Source organism: Neofelis nebulosa, chromosome 4 (assembly GCF_028018385.1).
Source record: "Neofelis nebulosa isolate mNeoNeb1 chromosome 4, mNeoNeb1.pri, whole genome shotgun sequence".
Classification (NCBI taxonomy): domain Eukaryota; kingdom Metazoa; phylum Chordata; class Mammalia; order Carnivora; family Felidae; genus Neofelis; species Neofelis nebulosa.
The window spans coordinates 7,181,502-7,206,655 of record NC_080785.1 but is presented as its reverse complement, the minus strand read 5'-3'; the positions used below and the strand labels follow the sequence as shown (position 1 = coordinate 7,206,655).

General features: G+C 57.8%; 1 protein-coding gene and 1 long non-coding RNA gene across 5 annotated transcripts; one reads left to right on the top strand and one right to left on the bottom strand.

Moving 5' to 3' along the window:
• The first annotated feature begins 12 nt into the window (after positions 1-12).
• KRBA1 (KRAB-A domain containing 1) lies at positions 13-25,154 on the top strand. 4 transcript variants are annotated; one of them, XM_058723905.1, is made up of 18 exons: positions 13-234; positions 6,751-6,877; positions 7,234-7,353; positions 8,045-8,185; positions 8,837-8,989; positions 9,852-9,983; positions 10,187-10,369; positions 11,246-11,386; positions 12,055-12,273; positions 12,794-12,967; positions 13,372-13,545; positions 15,703-15,855; positions 16,384-16,566; positions 17,358-17,576; positions 17,668-17,799; positions 18,840-18,947; positions 19,491-19,652; positions 21,872-25,154. In XM_058723905.1, the coding sequence occupies exons 1-18, from the start codon at positions 223-225 to the stop codon at positions 22,792-22,794; spliced, it is 3,456 nt and encodes a 1,151-aa protein (XP_058579888.1). In that variant the 5' UTR covers positions 13-222; the 3' UTR covers positions 22,795-25,154. The 4 variants fall into 4 exon arrangements, with proteins under 4 accessions (XP_058579888.1, XP_058579887.1, XP_058579890.1 ...); XM_058723904.1 differs by having other exon boundaries at positions 8,834-8,989; XM_058723907.1 differs by lacking the exon at positions 10,187-10,369 and having other exon boundaries at positions 8,834-8,989.
• LOC131508776 (uncharacterized) lies at positions 5,295-5,789 on the bottom strand. The gene is made up of 2 exons (XR_009260144.1): positions 5,702-5,789; positions 5,295-5,409 (listed from the first exon to the last, which is right to left on the bottom strand). It is a non-coding gene; the product is annotated as an uncharacterized LOC131508776 (long non-coding RNA).

Genomic DNA, 25,154 nt, shown 5'->3' with positions numbered 1-25,154 from the left:
GTCTCCGGGCGGAAGTGGGACCACGTCTCCGGGAGTGGGGGGCGCCGGGCGGCCGGGGCGTCCCCAGCGTCGCCTCTCGCCCACTGCCCGAGACCACCAGCCCCGCCTCCATCCTCGTTGGCCTCGGTCGCCGCTGTCGCCGAGGGTAGCGGCACAGTCTGCGGGCGGGGAGCGGGCGCCGCGGGCCGCGCCGGAAGCTGAGAGCGGAGGTCGAGTCCCGGAATGGCGCGCCAGGTAAGGCGAACCCAGGAGGACAGAAGGACCGACGGACAACTCGGCCGGTCAGCTCCGCGCGGCGTGGTGCGGTCCGGTGGTAGGGCGGGGCGAAGACCCCGGGACCCGCCAACTTTGGGGTCTGGCTGTGTTCGGCCAGACGGGCCTGCGGGGCAGGATTTCCTGGCGAGAAGTCTAGCCCCTCGGACGACCCCAACCCCTCCCCAGTCCTCGGCCCCCAGTACCCTGTACGTGGAGCCTGTCTCCACCTTTGGAAACTCGTTCCTTTGGGTTACGCATCGCCCTCCCTCGGCGTGGCCTCTTTTAATTGCTAGTTATCCTGGCAGCTGTGGGCACGAAGGCCTCGGGAATGAGTAAATCTGATGCGTTTATTTGGTAGGCTCCTGGACCCTTGGGGGAGGGGGCGTGAAACAAGGCCCCAGGTTTTATCCACCAGGTAAGGTGTGTAGATTCGAGAGCTGGAGGAAGAGCCCCATCTGTCATAGCCTGGGCAGTTGGGGCTAGTTGCGTGCGGGGCTGGGAAGGTGCCGGGAATACGGGATGATACCTAATGGGGAATTGTCGCACGTTCCCCTGGGTGAGGGACCGGAGCCAGTTCTGTAATTCTGGTGGCCCGTGAGGTTGGGCCAGCGTCAACCAATTGTAGACTCCATGGTTTGGAGGTGGGCGGGGATTGAGATGGTGGCTGGGGCCATCTGTGGCCAGGCAGAGCCCACACTGTACCAGAACCTCCAGTCATTAATGGCCCACAAGCTCCTGGGAGAAGGCAGGAAAAGTGGAAGTTGCGGGAGCAGAGGCAGCCTTGCCTGAAGCTCTGGCTGTGCAGTTAAGCAGCCCAAGGGCACCCTTGCTCAGATTATGTCCCCTGGGCCTGTGCTAGGCCCTCCTCATGCTGCAGTTTCCTTTTCTACAAAATGAGAGGTTTAGACCACCAGTTTTTCAGATCTGATGTTCCAGGAAGATCTGGAACCAGTTTTTAGAGAGGTTTAGACCACCAGTTTTTCAGATCTGAAGTTCCAGGGTCCTCACACCCTGTAGCTTCATAGAGGAGGTGGCTAGAGTGGCTTTGGGGAGCAGGAGATTACCGTCAGATGGATAGTTATGGGAAAGACCTCCTGTCTTCCTGTCCAATGTGTCTCCCAAATACCTAGGGATGTGTGAGCACAGCCCATAAGTGGGGAGCAGCAGGGTGCAGAGTCTGATCTGGGAACCCAAGCCTGAGGCACTCTGGGAGAAGGGGTCTAGGCCAGGAAGGACTGTGGAAAGATGGACTGGCCCTATAGGCACAGAAGCTGTGGTTTTCATGCTGGGCTAGTGGCAGGGCAGAAGGAATGTTTTAGGAGGATCAGCATGGCGTCAGTGAGCCAGGAGACTGCACAGTTACAACAATCCTGGGTCAATCCAGAAAACTTCTGTCGGCTGAGGGAGGGAGGCCTGAGCGTCACAGAGGAGGTGAGGTAGGGCTCGCAGGGGACAGTGGGTCCAGACTGCAAGCCAACAGCGTGTTTCCGTCTCCTGAGGCAAGCATTTGTGCCTTACGTGTTTGCATCCCTTACACACACGCTCCTCACTGTGCCTCCGCTTTTACTGGGCAGAGGGAGGCCATTGATTGAACCACCTACTCTGGCCACAGTCAGTTCCCATTTCCATTTTATAAGAACTTTGTCCTGAAGAATTTGTCTTGAGGCTGAGATGGTGAAAGACCTGGAAACCATCCCTTCTAGATGTCTAAAAGAGCTGGGTGTATTTAGCCAGGAGATAAAGAGGCACTCGAGGTCAGGAGTAGTGTGTGTGTGGACGAGTTCATTCTGTGTAACTGGACGTCAGGCTGACAGATTTGGCTGCTGCAATACTAATCATAACACTTAACTGTGTCCCAGCATTTGGTCCAGGCACTGCCTGTGTTAATTCATTTAGTCTTCACAACATCCCTAGGCTGTAGGCCGATTTTATAAATGAGTTCACCGAGGCCCAAGTGGGTTAAGTAGCTTGGCAAGATGCCATAGCTAATATGAAGCAAAGCAGGGAGTGGAATTCTGGCAGCCTGGCTCCTGGGGTCCAGCCCCAACTCTTGTGCTGTACCTTGTCTGTGCGTCCAGAACTTCTGAACTGCCAGATTGGGCCAGCGATAGGACCAGCTGCTGGAAATGTGGTGAGCCACCCATTACTGAAGGCATTCAAGTGGAAATTGAAGAGCCATCCTGTTTGGGGTGGAAATCGGCATTTCATGATCCCTGCTCCTAAAAGGTCTACAGCTGTTACCTGTGATTTTTAGCTCACAAATGCACTCCACTTGAGAGCTGGCTTCTAGGAAGAAGGGGGGCCGAGCCTGTTTGCAAAGGTCTGTTCTCCCGTATACTTTTCATTTCCAGCAAGGCTGGGCAGGACTCCAGCCTGTGACTGGACTATAGTGCTCCCCTGCCCGCTGATTCTAAGCTGAGAATGTGTCAGGATAATGGAATGTGTGAAAATGTAGATTTCTGGGCTGACTCCTGATTCAGTAAATCAAGAATGAGGCAGGGAAATCAGCCCTAATTATAAGCAAACTGAAGTAAATCATTTGAACCCAAAAGCCCTTTTGTTTTTTCAGTCATCATATTATAAAAAGCTTCTGATGGGAGAAGTTGAGGATACAGAGTATTTTTCACTCAGTTAGTTAAACAGATAACTTGTCTGCCTACCTCTTCGGATAAACTAACTCCCCAGGAGAACTGTCCTTCGGCTGTCCTGAGTCCTTACTCCCACATTCCCCGCTCCAGCCAGAGCAATGCCATTTGGACTCTTCTGCCATTTAGCAGTGGCCACAGGAGCCTTTATTTGTACTGAGGATCTGTCACAGCAAACTTTGTTGGGTAATAATACTTTTTTAAAAATTATAGCCATTTGATGCTTGTTTTCTTAAGGTTTACTAATATTATTGGTTATAGCGACAACTAAGCCCAGCAGAAAGGGCACCCGAGTGTCAGCTCAGAGGTCCCAGTCCTACAGTTGGGTGTGAAAGCCTGCAGGCGTGAAGCCTGATGGTGTGTTCAGCGCACCCAAACTACTCACATCTGCCCCGCAGCTCGGCCGCCTTCTCCAGGTGGCTAATCTCTCCCATCGGGCTTGGTTTGACTAGCTTCCAAGTTCTGGGGATGTCTTATTTTGCTCTGGTATATTGGCCAGAGTGAGAGTTTAATAAAAATTTGTATGGCTAGCATAAAAGCAAAATAACTGTGACCTGATGGCCCTTCCCTGCCCCCTCCCCATCTTTCCTCAGCTGTAGCAGTGAGCGAATGGGGCAATTAACAGGGGGTTCCGACCTTGTTGGGTCTGGGATCCTCTTTTTTAATGTTGGAAACTCCCCTGAACCCTATGTAGTTGTATTCTTAGCATATTAGATGGTAGTCTTTGCAAGCATTTTAAAAGAAGTTTTTTCAGTGTTACTTTTAAATTTTTAAAAATGTTTTTATTGTTTATTTATTTTGAGAGAGAAAGAGAGAGAGCATGAGCAGGGGAGGGGCAGAGAGAGAGAATCCCAAGCAGGCTCCACGCTGTCAGTGCAGAGCCTGATGTGGGGCTTGATCTCACGAACCGTAAGATCATGACCTGAGCCAAAATCAGGAGTCGGACATGCAACCAACTGAGCCATCGAGGTGCCCCTTTTCAGTGTTACTTTTAAAGGACACACGTCCCCTTTTCAGTGTTACTTTTAAAGGACACGCACATAATCACAACAGAATCTGTATACGTTTAAACGTAGTCATCAAAGTGTGTAAGCAAAAACGTGTGTTCAGTCAGTAAGACCGTGTTTGTGACCATTCTGACACCAGGCGTGTTAGGGCAAGTCTGAGGCTCTGGGTCTACTGTGCAGATGAGAACTTTCTGACCGAGGTGTCTCCCTGCGCCATCAGCCCTGGGGTTCCCCTTGCCTAGGAGGGAGAGAAGGAAGAGGATGTAGCCGGGAGGAGCAGAGGGACGAGAGAGTGTAGCAAGACAGTGGGCTGTGGGCTCTGGGAAGGAAGGGAGCGTCCTGCGCTCCCTGGCTGGGGACTCAGTGGGTAGAGCATGCAACTTTTAATCTCAGAGCCGTGAGTTCAAGCCCCATGTTGGGCATGGAGCCTACTTTAAAAAAAAAAAAAGAAGAAAAGAAAAGAAATATTGTCTACCAGGAAGGCGCACTAGAGACTCCGTGCCCAGGGTTTTCACTGGGGGCTGGTCACATAGTCACTTCCACCTGACATGGAACAAAATCACAGAGTTCCGGAATGAAAGTAAATGATCAGCATGAACCACACTGTGCAAACAGTCTGGGCCCAGTGAACCACCCTCCTGAAATCCAAGTTCCCTAACACTGGCCAGGCCCAGCCTGTAAGCAGGGTGGCCTCAGGCCTGCTCTGCTAGTTGTTATGCACAGACCCTACCATTGACTACATTGTATATGTCCAAAAGCCAGAAAGAAATGGGGGTGGCTCTCTGAAAGATGTTTTTGAGGATGTCTGAGCGTGTTCCTGGGAGTGAGCGAGCATACGTGGGCCAGAGAGGTGGAGATTAGTTCCAGAGAGACTCCTGGCTGGCCTAGTGGGCTGTAGAGGGAGGATGGGAACCTCTGGGACCAAAGACAGGTAGGTGGTCAGTGGGGAGGCTGCCTCAAGCCTCGTGTGTGTGTGGATGGGGTCCCGACCACTTCAGCAGAGGAGCGGAGGGCAGTGGTTGTGACCATGTGGTGCCCACTGTCAAAGGGTGACGGGTAGAGTGGGAAACAGATGCCATGGGTGACAATGCTGAGAGTTGGTAGCAGTGATGGTTTTTTAAAGTCGCTGACTTGAGATGATGAAACAAGGCAGTAGATTATTTGCTTGATTAGGAAGTGTTTTCATTTTATTCACTAATTTTTTTCTTACAAATAGTTGAGCATCTATTTCTACACCAGAAGGACCCTTCCCACAATTTACGTTCTGTTTGCTTAATTTGCACAAAGTGAATTTTTGCTGTAATTTAAAATTCATACCTATCAGATGCTGGTCATCTGGGGTCTCACAGCCATCTTAAGGCCCACTTAATGATTATTTCTAAAGAAGTCAGGACAAAATGTTTCTTTTATCTTACAAAGCAGGGGATGCTCTCCAAGGGTGGTCCCAGGTTTCTTCAGAGCCCTTCTCTGCACAACGGATAATGGTGTACCAGGCTCCAAGCCTAGAGGGCCAAAGAGTGAAAGGTCAGGGAGGGGGACAGAGTGGGTGAGTGTGGAGGTGGGAGCAGGGAGCCCTGGACGGTGGCCGGGAAGGGCTTGGGTGGCATCATCTCCTGCTAGAGTGTAGTGCCCACGAGCTGCATGGGCTTGGTGGTGAATGCTATGGGTTGTGGCCATGGCAATCACTGTGGCTGGCTGGGGCCCTGAAGGTCAGGTGAGACCAGGAAAGTGGGGGCAGGCTCAGCCCAGCACAGGCCTCGATTCTGGCAAAACAGCTGGAAACCAGAGTCCTACCTGGCCGGACCAGAGGGTCTACAGAAGAACTGTGGCCATAAGATTTGGGGTCTGAAGTTCAGGGGCCACGAATACAGCACAGGTGCGTCGGCCACTGGTTTTCTTCATTCACAGGCACCCAGCCATCTGTCTGTGGGAGGGTCTGCCTCCTCTAGACTTGTGAGTTGTTTGAGGTTTTCTCTTTCCCCCTCTTCCTTGGGGTGGGACAGGGAGGAGCAATGTAAACATTTTGCTTGTTTGATTCCTGACTGTTGGGTCCTCCCCACTAAAAAGCGTGGAGTGTCTCGTTTGTTGTCGTCCTTACTATCCGTTTTATGTGTCAACTTTTTTATATGCTGTAGCGATAGGATCCCAGGTCCTTGCACACCCAAGGTGAAGCTTGCTTGTTGCCTCCAGGGGTTCTCTAACATGGTGAATTCAGGGCTGGCTGGACTTCCCAGCCTGGAGTTGACCTTTTCTGAGGCCCAGGCTGAGGGCCACGGATTGTACCAGCTCCTCTGGGAACCTGTAACAAAGGATTACAAACCAGCTTACCCAGCAAGTGAATTCTCTCACTGTGCTGGAGGCGACAGGACTCAAACCAGGGTGTGGGCAAGGCCATGCCCCTCTCTGAAGGCTCTAGGGGAGGATCCTCCTCCTCTCTCCTGGCTTCCGGTGGTTCCAGGCCTTCCTTGGCTTGGGGCTGTGTCACTTCAGTCTCTGCCTCCGTTGTCACCTGGCCTTCTCCCTGTGTGACCGTGTCTCCTTTTTATGAGGACGTCCTGGGTTAAGGGCCCACCCTACCTTAGTATGACCTCACCTTAGCCACATCGCCAGGGACCCTGTTTCCAAAAAGGGCCGCATTCACAGGGGCCCGGGGTCAGGGCTGCAGCCCCCCTCTTTGTGCACACAGTCCAAACCCCATCACTGTCTCTTGAGCAGATTCCTGTCACCCCTTCACCTGCCCCCACGTGCCAGCCCCCCGCCAGCCCTCCTTGCTCCCCACTTCCTGGTGTACCCCTGGTGTCGCCAGACGGGAACCACCAGCTCCCCTGAGGTTGTGCCCACAGGTGTCCGTGGCCTTCCAGGACCTGGCGGTGCGCTTCTCAGAGGACGAGTGGCAGCTGCTGGGGGAGGGGCAGAGGGCGCTGTACCAGGACGTGATGCGGGAGAACTACGAGACGCTGCTGTCCCTGGGTAAGGAGCCCGCTCGCCCAGTGGGCCAGCACCACGTCCTGAGTCGCCCTGGGCCCGGCGGGCCTTAGTCTTACCTACTAAATGGACACAGTTAGAAGTGGTGTTCCGGGAGCCTCGGGCCTCGCTGGGGGCCTCGCTGGGGGCCTCGCTGATCTTCTTTGCCATTGTTTCTGGGTGAGATTTGGCGGGTGCTCCGGAGCGAAGCAGGCTGGTCTCTGAGCATCCGATGGCCCTGCGGTTCTTGGGGTTGGGTGGTCACACCGAACACTCACGTAAGCAGCTGTGTGATTGTGTGTAGTTGGGTGGAGGCCAGCTTCCATTCCCAGGGGGCTGTCCCTCCCTCTTTTCTTTCCCAGGGACAGCTGAGCTGCTCCCCCTCTCTGCCTTCCTGTCTCCTACGGAGCCTGCTGGAACCATGGAAGGCAGGAGCTACGCTGGTGAGGGGCAGGAGCCTCCCCAGGGAGGAGACCCCCTGGGTGAGTAATCCTGGCAGATGAGGGTCAGGCCTCGTCGGGTGTTCTGGCCCCCTGGGCCCAGGGGGACTCACTCTTGTCCCTTCCACTGGGTGGTCCTCAGGCCCTGGCTCTACTCAGGGACCACTATGACCTCAGCCCTTGCCACACTCTACGCCCAAAGCCCTCTGCGACTTTTTACCTTTTGCCCCCCCGGGCTGGGAACCTGGCACACAGTTGCCCATTGTACGCAGGGCTAGGAAGAAACCTAGGGTCACCCTTGGAGACCTACTCAAGCCCCCTTCCCACCACCAACCACGCAGAGCCAGCCTGCAGCTCCCGAGGGTGCTGCCACAGGGCTGACATCTGCAGACCTCACATGGTTGACACGGCCCACGGGCCCAGCCTGGGTGAGTCTGGGAGGTTACAGGTGCCAGGAAGGGCAGAGGGCCTGGCTGCCGGGAGGGGCGGGGGAGGCAGCCCTCCTTGGCGCTCCCCTCCGAGAAGTACCAGGTGCTGAGCGACGGTACCTCGAGTCCCCAGCCCCGAGTCCTGGCTGTGCCCAGGCAGATCCTTTTACTTCTGGGACAGAAGTCACTCCACGTGCTACTCACGTGGTAGGAGAGTGACATGAGACGTGGTTTGATGTCGTGCACAGAAGCGTGAGTGCGGAGCTGACAGAGGGTGTGGGGGTTCACTGTGGCCTTTCTGGCAGGAGGAGCGCCCCCGCACAGCCTGCACCTCACGGCCCTGGTGCAGCTGGTGAAGGAGATTCCAGAGTTCCTGTTTGGGGAGGTCAACCCCGAGAGCGAGAGCGGGGGAGCCGGCCTGGACGGGGAGCGGGCCAGCCCCGAGGGTAAGTCGGACAGCGGCCGCTGCATTCCACAAGATGAAGTTCAGGCTGCAAGCTGTGTGCCTGCCCAGTTCCTGCCAGACCCTAGGCGGAGTCCCTGGCTCACGAGCCCCGGGAGCATGTCCGCCCCCTGGAAGGCATGGGTGGTTGGTGAGACAGTGGCTCCCGACTCTTCTCATGGTGGTTTCTACGTGGCTTCAGCCACACCTCATGGCCCTGTCGCGTCGTGCCCTGTGTGGCAGCTGAGGCCAGTCCCTGTTCTGTAGATGAGGAAGAGGAAGCCACGCAGACTGGGCTCGGTACCCCCAGCCCGTGCTCTTCCCACCTCCCCAGACTCTTGCTCCCTCCCCCTGCTCACCGGTGCTGTCAGCTCAGACTGCACCTTCTCTCAAAGTCTGTCCCCACCAGTCCTGGCCTTTGAGCCTGCTCAGTGGATGGTAAATGAAACGGAAAATGGGGTGGGAGGATCTTATGGGAACAAGACCGTGGCTGGGAATCTGTATTCCAGAGCCCAGGAATGACAATGCAGAGGATACTGCCTTGGTACTGGAACATGGCAAGGAAGGGCCCGGATGGGACAGTGTCAGGGGCTTTTTACCCATTGCTGGGCTTAAATTCTGGCTTCCAGCGTCCTGTCCTTCCTCCTAATAGCAGCCGTGACCGTGGAGACATGCCCTCTCCGAGGCCTGCTCAGCTGCCTTCCAGATGCGTCTACTGGCTGGCCCAGCCTGGCCACCACATCTAGTAGCAGCTCATCGTCCAGCGGCCTTCCTGGAGCCGGGGGACAGGGCAGTCCCCTCCCCATCAGTGAGTGTGACCCAGCAGGGGCAGGTCTCGGACCCTGGAGTCAGGGAGACTGGACTCTGTGCCCTCTGTTATCTCTAGGACTCAATTTCCCTTGTTGTTAAAGGGGGCAGGCTCCCCAGAGAACGGGACAAGGTTCCCTGTCTGTAGACCAAAGAGCAGGTGTGATGCTCGGTCCCTGAGCAGCCTCTGTCCCAGCCCCGCTTGTGCTCTGTGTGCTCATGCGCAGTCAGCTGAGGGCAGTGTCTAACATGCAGGCCCATCGGCAAGGGGACACCTGTGCGCCCCTGATCGGAGTCTCAGACCTTCCCCCCGCTGAGAGCAGAGGAGGGTGAGGGTAGCCACTAGAATTCCTCTGGAGTCTCATTGTATTTTCAGAAATTCTTGCCAATTTTGCATTTGTCAGAATAGCTGGTTTTTAAAGTATTTTAAATGAAGAGGGACTAAAATTGACACCCTTGAAAAACAGACCCCATTTAGCCTGTGACTTTAGGTGTCGTCTGGCAGATTCGCTCTGGGGGTCCATGTGCTCAGACTTGAGAAGCAGGAGGGCAAGATTGGGTCCTGCATGTTAAGGCTGTTGGAGCGACTTACTGAGCCAAAGTCAGAGGCTGGAATTGGGGGGTTCCAGGTTATTCAGGGAAAGCCGTGTTGGTGCTTACAATGACACCAGAAGGAAACAGAGACAGACTCCTAGGAGAAGCCCGCAGGAGCTGGCCCTGCCGCAAATCCAAGTTTCTAGTACTTGGCTGCCCCCCCAGGGATTTGAGGTGCTGAGAGGTCTGTTCTGTGGGGACCAATCTGGGTCAGTTCCTCAGGACCAGGAGCCAGGGCTAGAAAGACCTTTCTGTCTCTCCTGTTACAGACACTGCTGACAAACCAAGATCTACAGAGAAGGAAGGCCCCGAAGCCCCAGGTGGGGAGCCCAGCCCTCCCACCTGTAGCCCCAGCAGGAAGAAGGGTCACCGGAAACAGGAGAGAGGGCCCATGGGGACAGGTGAGAGGCTGGCTTTGCGGAGAGTGGGGTCTGCCCCAGAGCTGAGCGGGGAAGGGAAATGGAGGCACGTTTGGCTCACACACGTGTCAGGCGGCTTTCTCATCTCAGCCCCCTGACCACCCTACACAGCAGATGTTGTCCCTGCTCACACAGACCTTCTGAAGGCCACCATCAGGCTGCACTGACCTTGGCCGGTCTTGTAGGTGCCGTGGGAATCTCTCCTGGGAGCAGCCCCTTGCAAGGCCTTATCAACTGCCTGAAGGAGATCCTTGTGCCTGGGCCCCAGCACCCTGAGGTGTCCCCACGCTCACTGCCTCCTGTCCCCGGCCGGGACACCTCTCAGCTAACCAGAGCAGAGCTGGGGCCTGGGAGCCCGCCCTGGGGAGGTGAGTCCCCCGGGGACCTGTCTCCTCAGGTTAAGGTTTCTGAAGCCCCCAAATTGCCTTTCGGTAGCTCTTTCTCCGAATAGCAATGTCTTCCCAAAGGATCGTTCCCAACGTGGCTGCTCCAGTATCCTCAGTGTCCTCGTTCTGGAGCCAGGCGGCTTTCTTGGGAGGACGGCATTTGGTCAGCTCGTAGGCGGAAACTCAAAAACAGACTCGGCCCTAGATCCTCGTGTGTTTTTTCACCCGTCTTAATACGGGACCCCTGAGGAGGAGCCGTGACTGTCACTTCACGTTGGCACTAAGTGCGTGTTTGGAGGGGCTTGGGGGATCGGGCGGCATGGTGGGGGCGGGAGCGCCGGCCCGGTGTCTGACGCCTGGTGGCTGTGAAGACTGTGCCCGGCCCCTGAAGCCCTTGAGCCTTGGCTTCCCCATCTGTAAAAGGGGTTAACTGTCCCCCCTTCGGGGGCTGTTGTGAGGCCCAGTACGGTGACGGACTGATGTTTGCTTGTGAGAAGCTCGGTCCAGAGATGCCAGCTCGGCTCGGGGCCCAGGGAGCCACGTGCAGGTCGCAGCCTGTCAGCTCGCTTCCTGCCGCTGCTACCTGCGGTGACGCTGCGTGCCCTGCCTCCATGCCGTGCCCGTGCATCTTCCCTCCCTCCAGCCGTCCGGTTCAGGGAGGCGTGAAGGCAGGCGTTTTTAAACCGAGCACCGAGCACCAAGCTGACAGCGGCCTGTGCAAATCTGAATGAGCTGCGAGAACACCCACATCTCTAGATTCCTGGCCCCGAACCCTTTTAACTGCTTACCTGGATTGGCTGCTTTTGGCTGCGCGTCATGACCGGGCCCAGGGTGAAAGTATGCTCCTTTTTCCTGTAGTGAAGTCAGAGGCAGCTTCCGGGGACTGTCCCCTCCAGGGTCTGCTGAACTGTCTGAAGGAGATCCCCGAGACCCCGCATGGGCGTCCCAGCCCCTCGGGCATGCAGGAGGATCCAGGGGCCTACAGGAGGAGTTCTGGAGGTAAAGGCCACTGGCCAGGCAGGGAGGGCCCCAGGACACCGTCCATTTCCTTTCCCCACTCTGAGCAGGGTTCCACAGCCAGGCCCTCAGGCCCTGGCCTCTGCATGTAGGTGGGGGTCACCGCATGTTGGGGGCGATCCCTGTCATGTCGGCTCGGCATGTCAGAGGCGCTTCATCGGTCCGTGATCACCATCCAGCGTGGCTGTGAGAGTAGGGCTGAGAGTTCCAGAAGGGAGGAAGGGGGCATAGGGAGGGGTAGGAGGCTAAGAACAGAAGACACGGCTCTGGCTCCCCGTACACACTTGGGGCATAGTTTCGAATTGGGCGTTGTCCTCGTGTTCGTGTGGGCTGGGGTAGCATTTCCACTCACTGTAGCTCACTGGTACTCAGTAGCTTCTCAGACTATTGGGAAAGTCGAATTGAGACGGGCTTGCTGGCCTTGGGGTAAAGACGTGATTTGGTGCCGCCGGAGGAGGCTGATGTGGCTTTCCTCAGTAGAACCCCCTGGAGGCGGTGCCCCAGAGGGGCCAGGGGCAAGATGGGAGTGCGAGTTGGCGCATGTCAGTCCGTGAACAGTGACCGCTTTGGAGCCAGAGACTGCTGTAGAGGCCAGGGGCCTTGGGAGCCCCGTCCAAACCCTACAGAGGCCTCGTGTGGGCTTCCCACAGGGCCCAGGCCCCCCCAGACCCCTCCTCCCGGCCCTGGTCCAGGAGCTGGCGGCGTGCCCCCTGTGGTGAAGACAGAGGACAGCCGGGCCCAGAGCCCCCCAGTGCCTGCGTCCTGTCAACCCGGCAAATGGACCCACAGCCCGTCTGCCACCAGCAGCCAGGGGAGCAGTAGAGACACCAGAGCGGTCCAGGTGCCCAGCTGGGGCCCCATAGCTCAAGGTGAGGCCTGGGGGCATCTGCTCGAGTCCTCCCCAGTGGGATTCTCAGCCCCACCAACAAGGTTCTGCCCACCCACAGAAGAGGGAGCAGGTCCAGGCCACGGGGGAGGAGGGAGGGACCACGCCGTGCTTCTCTGGCAGTGACTCCCCTCTCTTAACCCACATCCTTCTCAATCCGGGCGCCTGCCCCGGAGCCTTCCGTTGTAAGGAGCCTTCCGTTGTAAGGAGCCTTCCGTTGTAAGGACTTGAGTTTTGCAGAGGTTCCCTGCTTGCCAGGAAGCTGGCCCCTATGTACTAGCGAGTCTCTCCACCCCACCCCTGGGCCTGGGGTACAGATTGTGTCCTTCCCGTGTAGGAACAGAGAACAAATCAAAGTCCCCCGCAGGGTGTCCTGCCTGGCAGGCCCCCATGCCTGGTGCAGGACTTGTCACCCCTGCAGAAGGCAGGCTGGGGCAGCCAGCCTGGGGCCGGGCCAGGGGAATGTGCCCGAGATGGTGATAGGGCCGTCTCCCCTGTCCCAGCCGGCAGTGCCTCGAGCTCGCCCCTGGAAGCCCTGGAGGCCTGTCTGAAGGGCATTCCCCTGAGTGGGTCGTTACCTCCCCAGCCGCCGGCCACCTCTGGGTTCCGGAGCCCTCAGCCGGGAGATCCCGGGTCTCAGAGGCCCGAGCTGCAGCCCCGAAGATCACACAGTGAAGGTAGACGGGGCCCTGGGCACAGGGTGGCATTTGTCCCTGCGCATGGCATAGGGGGACACTGAGGACGTCGTTAGGTCCCCCACTCCTCATCCTGGGCCATGAGGTGCATGCCCTTCTCTAGCTCCCTTACTGATGCCTGCCCCCAAGCACTTCCTGAATGTGGGGGAAACCAGTTCAACTCTTCCTGCACACTGCCTCCTCTGAGAGCTCTGGCTTACCTTCTAGTCCCAGGAGACCAACAGTTGGGTTCCCACGGGTTTTTTAACCAGAGCCGTGAGCCCCCAGCCTACGGGGAAACCCCTGTGGGAGATCCTGTGGGGTAGGTCTCCTGGTGCCCACCCAGGGCCCCGGGGACCTCATGCCCAGTGGCTTTCTCATGATGTCAGCTGTGCTGTTTCCTGCAGAGGTGGCTATGGGGCCTCTTCTGGCTCTGAGTCTGCAGGGCTATGTGAGAGGCAGCCCTGCCCTCCCCTCAGGTCCCCACAGCACCCCTACCAGCTTCTCCTCATCCAGCAGCACCGATGGGGACCTGGATTTCCAGAGCCCAGGGGGCAGCCAGGGGCGTCAGCCTGGAAAAGGTGAGCCGCCGGGCCTGCGGCCGTCAGTCTTGGGAAAGGGTGGGCTCTTCCCCTGCCCACATCATCTGACCCGACCAAGTCTGGCCGCCCTACCCAGTGTCTGGAGCAGAGCTGGGGATGTTGAGGCAGGAGCAAACCCAGGACTTATTACAGGGTGGGAGGGGGAGAATGGGGGATGGGGGTTGAGGGGTGGGGAGGGGAGTATCCATTTTAACCACTAGGCTCAGAAGGGGCAGGACGATATCTAAGGTCTCTTAAAAAATAGAAAAGGGTCTCCTTTAGTGTCAAATTCTCCCTTGTCCCAGCCATAAAGAAATGCCTATGATATCAAACTGACCTCTGACTTAGGAAAAAAAGTTCAGAGGTTCAGGTTCATGTAAAACCACCTTAAGGAGTGTCTGTGGTGACCTGTGTCTGTCCTAGGTGCCCCAACGGGGAGGCATCCACTGTGAGCTGTCACACCTCTTTGGAACCTTGCAGGATTCTGTGGGGTCCCCTCTTGACCTTTTTACCCACTTGAATAGTCCAAGCACTGCCCTGTCTGCACTCAGTCCCCCTTTGCTCACCTCATGTGTTATCTGTGGAAAGCCTAGAGCTGCCCCAGGACTCTGGGCCAGGCTAGCTGGGGCCTCCAGATCACCACTGGGGGCTCCAGTATCCACGGCAGCCCGGATTCCTGCATCCTGCCACGGTCAGCTGCTGGTGTGGGGGCTTTTTCCTCCCCAAATGCAGCCAACTTCTCTTTTTAACATTTAGTTTTTATTTTTTATTGATTTTATTTTATATTTATTTATTTATTTTATTTTTTAAATGTTTATTTAGTTTTGAGAGAGAGAGACAGAGTGTGAGTAGAGGAGGGGCAGAGAGAGAGAGGGAGACACAGAATCCAAAGCAGGCTCCAGGCTCCGAGCTGTCAGCACAGAGCCCAACGCGGAGCTCGAACTCACAAACTGTGAGATCATGAGCTGAGCCGAAGCCGGACGCTTAACCGACTGAGCCACCCAGGCGCCCCAACTTTTAGTTTTTAATAGGTAATCACAGGGTTTTCGTTCAAAAGCTAAAACAGGTTGTGTAGGAGAGATGATGCCTCCCCGCCCCCCACCCTCCCGGGTCACCACTGCTGTGAGTTCTCCCCTTCCGGGGCGTCCCGTGCGTGGCCAAGCTGCTTGTTCCCTCACACAGGTGGTTGCCTGCTCTACACAGCTCCCCCACCTCATTTTTTGTTTTACCGTTTGCCTTTGGCACCTTCCTGAACTTTCTCTGCATGTTTCTTGGACACTAGCCACACCCCGTTCCTCTGAACCACCGGACAGTGTCAGTCACAGGGCTTGGCACGTTGCTTGTTTGGGCAGCCTCTCTCGGGGCACCTTGTTTTCTAAGAAACCCAAACTGCAGGAGAGGCCGTGCTGCCTTTTGGAAGCTCTCAGCCCAGCTCTGCAGCTCCCTCTATGGCTCTGGAACTCAGGAGAACCGCACTCGGGGCTGCTGTTGTTGAACTTTGCTGTTCTAGCACCACACGGCGGCCCAGAGCTCTGGTACCCTCTCTTTCTTTGTGCCTGGCCTGGCCCAGTGTGTGCAGACGCCTTCAGGAAAGAGCGTGGCCATGGCGGCAGCTCCCGTAGATAAGGGCCTTTCCTTTTCTGGACTTTTGGCCCATCCACTTCCTGCTGTTTGCACAGCTCTGGCACCTGAAATGCGTTATTCGCGATGTATTTGGGTTTTTTCCCAAGTTGTGACTGCACTGGTGTTGGCCTTCTCAACCTGCTGCGTCATGTCCAGAGGCGAGGGCACGCATTTTCCTCTGTGTAGTGGAGGGGGCCTCATGGCGTTCGGTCCTCACGGCTGTCTGTGGGCGAAGCAGCATGGTGGCCTCCCTTGCCAGGGTGGAGCAGGGTGTTGTGAGGGAGCCTGGCCTGTGTCTGTGGCTCATCTTCCGGCTCAGACAGCTTGGCCTCTTCCAGGGCCAGCCCAAGCAGGCTGGCCCAGAGCCGGGACTGACATGTGTTTGGGACCGGGTGCCTGGCGCGACCGGTCCAGCGCTCCATGCCGCCTCCCCAGGACCCCAGCTGCCCCGCACACAAGGGCATAGCCAGGCTCCCGGGGTTCACAGAGACTGTGCTCTGACCATCCAGGATTGCAAATGTTGGGTTTTCGCAGGAAGCCCAGTGGGAAGCTCCCCACTCCAGGGCCTGGAGAACTGTCTCAGAGAGATACCTGTGCCCAGGCCACAGTCAGCCTCGTCCTGGTCCTCAGCGGGGGACAGGGGGCCACAGAGAGCGGAGCCCAAGAACTGGACGGCAGATAAGGAAGGTAAAGCATGGCCACCCCGGTGTCTGAGAGCAGGGCAAGGCGACTCACACACTGCCAACCCCCACCCTGCGTCCCTGCGCGGCCGGCAGGCCCACTTCCAGCCCCGAGACAAGATGCTCTGGGGATGGCCCTGGCAGGGGCTTCTGTGAGGCCAGAAAGCCAAATAGCGCTGCCAGGATCTGAGTGTGGGCGCAGTCAGGGCAGGATACCCAGCCCCACCACACACTACTCTGGGTCCAGGCCTGCTCTTTCTATCCTGTCTGTGCCGGCCCTGCCTGCCTTCTGCTGTCCAGAACACTCGCTGAGCTATGGGGCCCTCAGGAGTGCAGGTGGCTGGGTCTGGGGAATGAAGAGGTCCTGGAAGGTTTGGGCGGCTACCGGGAGCATCTGGAGGCCTGGTGTGTGTCCCACACCTGGAGCTCGTGTGCCCAAGAAGCCAACAGCGGCAGAAACTATTCTCTGTCCAGTAACTTCCTTGTCTCAATGCCCCATGGGGCTGACAGGCCCTTTGGCTTCTCATTGAAACAGGACTGAGGGGCGAGGCCTGTGAGCCAGTCCACCTGGGACAGAGCCAGGGGGAAACACCCACAAGGAGCTTCCGGCTGGCCAGCCCACAGGCGCTGACCTCTAGCAGTGTCCCCATCTGTTACCAGCGAGGACTCAAAGACCACGGGGCCACCAGGCCGGGACCGTGGCGGTGGCTCCAAGATGGTGAGCTGACATCTCCCTCTGTGTTTAGTGGCAGCCCTTCCCTCCAGATAAAATCCTCCATGAGGGACTAGATTTCCCCTTCCCTCTCCTCTGTTCCTTCCATCTCCCGCCATTGCCCCGGCCGCATGCTCCACACCACAAGCTGCGTGCTAGAGCAGGTGGGCCTTCCCCAACCTCCCTCCAGCTGTTGGCTGGAGCATCCGAGGTGTGCTGAAAGAAGACTGTGACCCGGGTCGCTGAAAGGAAGGCAGGAGAATGGTTTTTATGCAGCCGTTGGGTTTCTCTGGGAGAGGACTGGTCATTTCCTTTATTGCAGAGATTGCCTGGGGCCAAGGGGGGGTGGGTCTCCCTCCTCTGGTGCCACTGCTCCTTTGCACTTACAGCAGTGTTCCCTCCGAGCCCAGCCAGAGTGGGCTGGCAGGGTCTGACTTGTTTGGCTCAGTGTGGTATTTCTAAATATTCCCAGCAGAAAAGAACTGGCTTGGGGTGGGGGGTGAGGTTCCTGGGGACATAACTGAGTCTCTGCTCTGGACCGCTGGTCCTGAGTGGGGTGCAGGTAGGTGCAGGCCTGGCTGCAACCAGGGACGTGAGACTCCGGGAAGGTTCCCCGCTGGCTTTCTGGAGCAGTCCGGCCAGGCTCAGCCTCGCTTCTGTCCGCCTGCCAGCAGGAGTGGGAGCTGTTCAGCGTCTACCCGCGCTTGTGTGGGGCCGTCAGCTGAGCTGGAGGGGGACTTAGCCTGTTCGCTAAGGTAGAGGGTCCTCCTGAGTGTTCTTTTGTTGTCATGGCCCAGGGGCAGCCACGAAGCCCTCCCCACTCCATTGCCTGGAGAACTCCCTGAAGGGGATCTTGCCCGGGAGGCCCTTGCACTTTGCCTGCTTGGCAGGCCCCGGCTCCGGCCCCGGCCCCGGCTCCGGCTCCAGCCCGGGCCTCAGCCCCAGCCCTGGCTCCGGCTCCGGCTCCAGCCTCAGCAGCTCGGAGGGAGAAGAGCTGTGGCAGCTCCTTCCACAGGGTGAGCTTGTGGGGGGGACAGGGAGAGGCCAGGGAGCCGGGCCCCACAGGCACAGCCTCCGCCCTGACCCCTGCTTTGGTTGTGTTGCCAGAGAGGGACCGCCTTCCGAGCTGCAGGGGTCCTGGCCCCCTGTCCCCACGCCCCGGCGGTGCCCCTACAGCCGGCAGCCTGGGTGAAGGCCCACGGAGAGCAGAGACCGGGGCCCCCTACGGCCTCCATGCAGGTGAGCCTGGGGTCTCCCGAGAGGGGCCTGGATCCCCATGTTGCCTGACTCTTACCAGGAAGTTCTCTACTTTTGTCATGCTTGAGTTCCCCGTCAGCTGAGCTTCGTCTGAGAGAGGAGGGAGGGCCCAGGGCCCAGGATTGTTAAACGAGTGTGTTTAATTAGGAAGCCTGGCAGTGAACTTAGTCCGTATACATTCCATACGTGTAATACATACACAGTATATGCACTGATAACATCTCTATGTACACACACTGCTGTGTTGGTCCGAGCCTACCCGCGGTGCTGCTCTCAACAAGGAAGCCTGAGGCGCCCACCCAGCCCCGACTCATAGGCAGCCAGCCCCACAGACGTTTACCTAACGGGCCTGTCCCCTGTGGTTCTTCTGTCATAGGATGCATGTCAGCAAAAACCATCAGGGAACTTGGAGGGACGGATCTATTACTCACAGGCCCTGCAGGGTACACGGTAGGCCTGAGGGGTGCACAGTGTGGCCGCAGGTAGGGAAAGAAGAACAGTGTGCCAACCTGGGGCTCTGCCTTTATTCGGCTCAAGGGCGGGGCGTCAGGCTTTGTCCGGTTCACTCTTCACTGGGGAATTTAAAGCATCGGAGCGGGAATTAGGGCACAGGAAGGGAGAAGCAGGGACACTCAAGTGGCCAGTTACCTAAACCTAAGTCACCCTGGGCCCTCTGAAAGACGGGCATTCGTGGGTCGGGCGGGATTGCCAGTTGCCGTGTCGTGCAGAGGGCAGTATGTTTCTCTGAGATGGATGTTTTCTGAATGGACGGCTCGGCGATTGGACGCTTAAGGTCAGGGGTCAGGCACTTGGGCTGCATGTCCGTATATGTGTGTGCACATATGATGATGATCGTCATGTACACTGGGAAATTTGATAATAAACAAAAACAGTGTCAACAGTCAGACTCTTCCCCCCTGGGAGGACTTTGAGGTTGTGCCGTCAAGAAGGCTGGAAAAGCTGTGTGCCATTGCGGGCGGCCTCGCCTCTCGGTCCAAGCCCGACCAGGTGTTTGCCCCCAGCAGGCAGAGCCGAAGAGAAGACAGGAGGCAGGTGCCAGTTGCCCTGGAGAGAAGTGTACTCGGAAATCCCGGGCCGGCCTGGCCCCCTGGGCAGCAGTGGCGGAGGAGGTAGGGGTGGGGTGAGCAGTCGGGGAAGGGAGCTCTACCCGCCCCCCAACTCGGGCCAGAGGCTCTACACGGTCCTTGGCTCCCAGCCAGGCTGTACCGCATTCCCCACTGCTCAGTGGGCCTAGTGGGGAACAGCAGTGTGGGCCTGGGCACGGGCTGGCTTCCTGTGGCCCACAAGGCGTCCCCAGCGTGTTCCTGGAGGGGGCGGGAAGGGGGAAGGGGGCTTGCCAGTCACCGCCCTCTCTATCTGCCCTCTCTGGCCTCCCCCTCGTGGTAGAGCTGGAGATGCCAGGTCCTGGCTGCAGAAGACTCCAGAACTGATCCAGTCTGCCCTCATCACACGTGCCCCAGCAGGTCATTCAGCAGAGCCGGACTCCCTGACAGGCCTTGTGTGTCCATCTTGCATCTCATTTAACATTGTTTGAAAGTTGCAAGCTCAGTGGCTTTTAGGCTTTTAGGCCAGGGCCAAATATCCACGTGCCAGAACGGCTCCTGCAAAATGATATATGTCCACACCCCAGGTGCTCTGTGCTCTCTCTACAGGGGCCGCTGTGAACCCCTGCCCTGCCCCTCAGCTGGAGAAAAGGCCCGGGCCGGGGCCCTGCCAGCCCCTTGGATCGGCCCATGGGCCCCTGTCTTGGAAGCCCAGGGTCAGTGAAGAATCCAGGGGCCTGGGGCCTGCAAATGGAAGACCAAGTGTTGCAGGTGAACTGGTGGCTTCCCTGTCCCCTCAAGGCATCAGGAGTCCTGCAGGCAGGGGTGGGCAGGGGGTCCGCATCTGCAGTGGCCACCCGCCTTCCCTGCCGCTCAGCTCCTTCCCGCGGGGCAGTCCGGCCAGGAGCTTGGGAAACGCTCTCTCTCAGCGCCCTTCCAAGCTTTTTGGGTCATAGGTAGGAAGAGGCTCACCTTGATCTCCAGGGTGCTTATTTCACTTCAGTGTTCTCTAACAGAAATAGCTGGCTCTTTCATAAAAGCACTCATACTTTTTAGAGGCAAGGAGACCAGAGTAAATAATGCCGAGAGTCAAAGTTGGAGTTCGAAGAGACTTTACAGACAGACGTGGAAACTGAGGCCCAGTAATGCAGAGTGATCTGGCCAAGGGCATCCCAAGAGATGTGGTTCTGCATCACACCTGACCTTGGGGAAGCTCCTCCCTGTACGTGTTAGAGGCACGTGAGGGAGGCCCTGGCGCGCGTCCTCACTGCAGGGTATGCGCCGAGACTCTCACACCAGCAACTCGATTGGGGCTCCATTGCTGGCTCGTGGGCTCTGCCCCTCTGGAGGCACAGCGGTTTGGTTTTGTTTTTTAAATGTTTATTTATTTTTGAGAGAGAGACAGAGTGTGAGCAGGGGAGGAGCAGAGAGAGAGGGAGACACAGAATCTGAAGCAGGCTCCAGGTTCTGAGCTGTCAGCACAGAGCCCGACGCGGGGCTTGAACCCGCGAACCGGGAGATCATGACCTGAGCCAAAGTCAGACGCTTAACCTTAACCGACTGAGCCACCCAGGCGCCCCTGGAGGCGCAGCTGTTTTGTTTTTTTGTTTTTTTGTTTTTTAACATTTATTTATTATTATTTTTTTTTAATTTATTTTTTTTTTTAACGTTTATTTATTTTTGAGACAGAGAGAGACACAGCATGAATGGGGGAGGGGCCGAGAGAGAGGGAGACACAGAATCGGAAGCAGGCTCCAGGCTCTGAGCCGTCAGCCCAGAGCCCGACGCGGGGCTCGAACTCGCAGACCGCAAGATCGTGACCTGAGCTGAAGTCGGACGCTTAACCGACTGAGCCACCCAGGCGCCCCAACATTTATTTATTTTTGAAACAGAGAGACAGAGCATGAACAGGGGAGGGGCAGAGAGAGAGGGAGACACAGAATCTGAAACAGGCTCCAGGCTCTGAGCTGTCAGCACAGAGCCCAACGCAGGGCTCGAACTCACGGACCACAAGATCATGACCTGAGCCGAAGTCGGCCGCTTAACCGACTGAGCCACCCAGGCGCCCCAAGGTACAGCTGTTTTAAGAGCACCGAGCTGGCCTAAGGTTGCCAGGCCCATGGCCTCTCTCTGGGACAGAAGTTAGAAGCCTGCCTGTGCATTGGCAGCCCTCAGCTTAAATCCTTCCGGAAGAACCTGACCAGGCAGCCCACAAGTCATGTCCGCCTCTGTTTGGAGCCGGGAGTTGCTAACGAGGGGGCAGAGCTGGGCTGGGATGCAGATAAGTGGAGGAAAGCAGGTCTGCCCCACCAGTCTGGGGCAGTAATGGGGTTTTCTTAGTAGGTTTGCCTGGGGTGGAGACCAGTTCCAAGGGGCCTTCGGATGAAGGATTAGCTGATTTTTTTTTTTTTTTTTTTTTAAGTAATTTGAGATCTCAAGTCCTATGACTCTGACTTCTGAATGGGGATGGTGAAGGCCAGGGTGCATGTGCTGAGACCGACAGCACCGGGTACTGCCGCGGTCCCCTGGCCACGCCCCTAGAGGCGTCCACGCCCCAGGCTGGTCTGGTCCTCCTGGGCCCCTCTCCCAGCTGCTGTCCATGGCCTTGGCCTCATGCTGTCTGCTGAGGTTTCTTTTGGCCCTGCCCACTGATGTGCTAGGGCAGGTTTAGGTGGTCTGGGGTGCCATGCTCTCAAATGGGGCACAAAGAACCTTTTCCTAGAAGGTGGGAAGGCCGCTGTCCTAAGAAAGCTGGAGACCCAGTCTGTAGTTTGTCCGGTATGTGAATTTGGGGAGCGGCCAGGAGATGTGCTACCTTTGATGTCATGAGCACTGGCATTGATATTCTCAAGCCTGAGTCACTTCTGTCCCATCTAAAGCCAGGCCTTAGCGGATGCGGAGGATGCCAGATAGGGCAGCTGATGGGGCTCCCTGGGGGGAGAGAAAGGTTCTGACAGCCTGAGAACTCTCTGTCCCTGCTCTGGTTTTAGCCAGGACCCAGGGCAAGCCACTTCCCAGAGGCCTGCCTGAGCCACCCCCTGTGGCCGCCATCCCTCCGGCTTTGCCGCAGACGCCCCCACAGCCGTGCCCCTGCGGAAGTTCTCTGCAGCAGGAACTCCGCGGCCTCGGTGCCGCCCTCTCGGAGAAGCTGGATCGGCTCGCCGCCGCCCTGGCGGGCCTGTCTCAGGAAGTAGCCACTATGAGGACGCAGGTGGATCGGCTAGGGAGGCGCCCTCGGGGCCCTGGGCCAAAGTGCCAGGCTTCCTGGCCATGGGCCCTCTCCCGGGGACCTCGCTGGGCCAGTGGCCCTGCTCACAGACACCTGCCCTACGGGAGACAGAAGGGCCCCGCCAGGCCGAAACCAAAGATCCTGCGTGGCCAGGTGGAAGGCTGCAGGGCTGGTGACGCCTCAGGCCTCTCCTGCAGAAGATTCCGCCCGGTTCCTCAGCTGCCTCCAGACGCCCCCACAGCAGAACCTTCTGGCCCCGACTGCAGCCCTTCCCAGCAGCCCCTGTCCTCAGCATGCAGCTGCCACACCATGGTGACCGCGCATGCCCCCCTCGGACACGCCGGGGGTCCGCAGAGTGCCCCCAGCTCCTCAGTGCCTACCGCCGGACCCCCGCAGGTGGCTTGTGCTACGGCCAGTGTGGACGCCGAGCCGCCGTGTGTGGCAGCCCTGCCTCCTGGGACCCGGGGCCGGCCCAAGGACCCCAGCAGCCTGGTGGTGGGGGTCCAGAGGGCCCTCGGGGAGGAACTGTGGGGTGGGGGGTGTAGGGGCCTGAGGTGGGGGGCCCCTAGCCACCTTCATCAGCTCAGCCCTGCCGAAGGCAGCTCGACCCTGGCCACTTCCCCCAGGTGCCGTCCCGCGCCCTCATCCTGCTCCAGCCCAGCCTTCCCCGCCTCTGGACCGTGAAGGGGCTGGGAGCTCGGCCCTTGACCCCACCGCCCTCCGACTCCGGGATGCTGCTTGCTCAGGGAGGCCGCTGTCGGGTGCGTTTCTCAGCCACGCCCCTGGCCTCCTTGGCTCAGGTTCATTCAGGTGTTGCTTCCCCGTCTTGTCCTTCCCGCTGGATCTGTCCTGGCACGCAGGTGGGAGGCACGCCTGCCCGGCGCGGCTGAGCAGCTGCAGCGGGACCACGAGAGCCCCTCTTCCTGGCACCTGCCCTTCCTGATCTCGGCACAAAGCGGGGCTTGGCTCTTGCTTTCCTGGTAAATAGGGGCATCGGTTTCCTTCGGAGAGAAGCCCCACTGTTTCAGTTGGATTTGCCCATGTGGAGTCTGACGTTAGAGAAGTGGGGTGCTGAGGGAAAGGCCCTGGGCTCCTGCCATCGGTTATGGTACCAGCACGAGTACCCAGTCGGCTCAGCTCCTGCCTCTCCACGCTTCCAGAGAAGTCAGCAATCTCCCAGAAGGCTGGGAAAGTCAGCTGCGGAATGGAATTCGTACACGACTCCTTTGAAGAGTGGCTCCTGTTCACCAGGCAGCTCAAACAACAGACGTTTACCCTTGAGAGTGTGGAGGCCAGAGTCCAAGGTCGGGGTGTGGCCGAGGCGCCGAGGCGCCGAGGCAGCAAGGAGGGTCGGCCTCGGGGCTCTCTCCTGGCCTGTCTGTGGTCATCTTCATGTTCACGTGGCTTTCTCTCTGGGCACAGATCTCCAGATTTCCCCTTCGTGTGAGGGGGCGGCTGCGCAGGACCAGGCCACCCGAGTGCCCTCACTGTGGCTTGATCACCTCTTTAAAACCCCGTCTCCAAATAAGGTCACGTTCTTAGGTATTGGGAGTTAAGACATCAACACCAATTTGGGGGGCACAGTTCAAACCATAACACGTATGATGGACTGAGTTAGTCTTCTCGAATTTGTGTTGGGAGAAGAGAGCTCCTGCTCTGGGCCCCCCTCCTCAGGTGGCACTCGGTTATATACTGGGAGGCTTGCCTGTCACGTGCCTCCTGTCCTTCCCCAGGGTCAGATCTTTTGCTCTAGCCTTATGTTCCCACTTTAGTCCTTATTAGATGTGAAGAATTTTCGGGAACTGTGTGTGTATACTTGATGCCCAGGAAGGGCCGCCAAGCGTGGCCTGGCATGGTTCGCTCTGCTGCCAGGACCAAGGCGCTCGATGGTGGCACAAGCGATGCCTCGTGCCTGATCAGGGACACAGCACGCTGGGGACACACACAGGGCCTGGCCTGTTCCCTTGGCTGCCCCTACAGACGCAGCAGGCTGCTGATGTGGGACCGAAGGGGGAGGGCCTGGGGCTGACAGACACCCTGGTGGGGTGGGGTCGGGTCGGGTCGGGTCGGGTCGGGCAGGGAGGCAGGGAAGCGTTAAATGTTTTCAGGACGGGAATGAGTCCCCAGGTGATCGTCTCAGAAGCCAACGTCTGTCAGATCATGTAAATAGGATGTTTGGAGTAGGCAGTCTCTTCACATGTCGCCATACTTGGTAAGAGAACACGGAACGGAAAGGTTCTAGGCTTTCCACTCAAAGACCGCAGGAAGATGAGTCTTTTTCGGGCTGCGGTGGGCCATGCGGGGCACGGCTCAGAGCCAATGGAAACGGTAGGACAGGGATGAGGGGAGAGGGTCAGGGGGTGCGGTCAGGAGGAGGAGAGTTCTGTGCTCCCCTGCTCGGCCCTCCCTCTGTCCTGCCCGCCGGCCTCCAGTCCCTTGGCCCCCTTCTCGGCGGCGGCCGTGGAGGTGGTCTGCTCCCACCTCTGTACGGCACTTTAAGGTTTGGTTTTGTGGACTCTACCAGTGTCAGCCGTCACACAGACCCTGCGTAGCAGGCGCGAAGGAACAGACAAGCTCAGAGGTCGTGAGTGACCTTGCATTTGCACTGCCTGTCTTTGGCGGAGCCTGCGAGAGCACTGCACCCTGGCGATGCCCGCACCCTCCACCGCAGGGGGACACGTTCCAGCCTTCACCTGCGCCGCAGACAAGGACGCTCAGGGCCAGCCCAGCCTCCGCGGTCCAGATCCAATCCAACCATACAGGAAGTTCAAGGCTTTTTTATTTTTTTTTTTATTTTTATTTATATTTGAGAGAAAGAGACAGTGTGTGAGTGGGAGAGGGTGCAGAGAGAGAATCCAAAACAGGCTCCAGGCTCCGAGCCGTCATCCCAGAGCCCGACGCGGGGCTTGAACTCACGAGCCTCGAGATCATGACCTGAGGTGAAGTCGGACGCCCAACCGACTGAGCCACCCAGGCGCCCCAAGCTTTTTTTTTTTTTTTTTTTTAAGAATGTGGAAAATGAGTAATAAAATGAATGATAAGAA

Excerpts from the sequence above, each read along its gene's own strand:
- KRBA1 (XM_058723904.1), top strand. Across the intron at positions 11,387-12,054 it reads CTACAGGAGGAGTTCTGGAG|GGCCCAGGCCCCCCCAGACC; the intron begins GTAAAGGCCACT and ends GGCTTCCCACAG. Across the intron at positions 12,274-12,793 it reads CTGGGGCCCCATAGCTCAAG|CCGGCAGTGCCTCGAGCTCG; the intron begins GTGAGGCCTGGG and ends CCCCTGTCCCAG.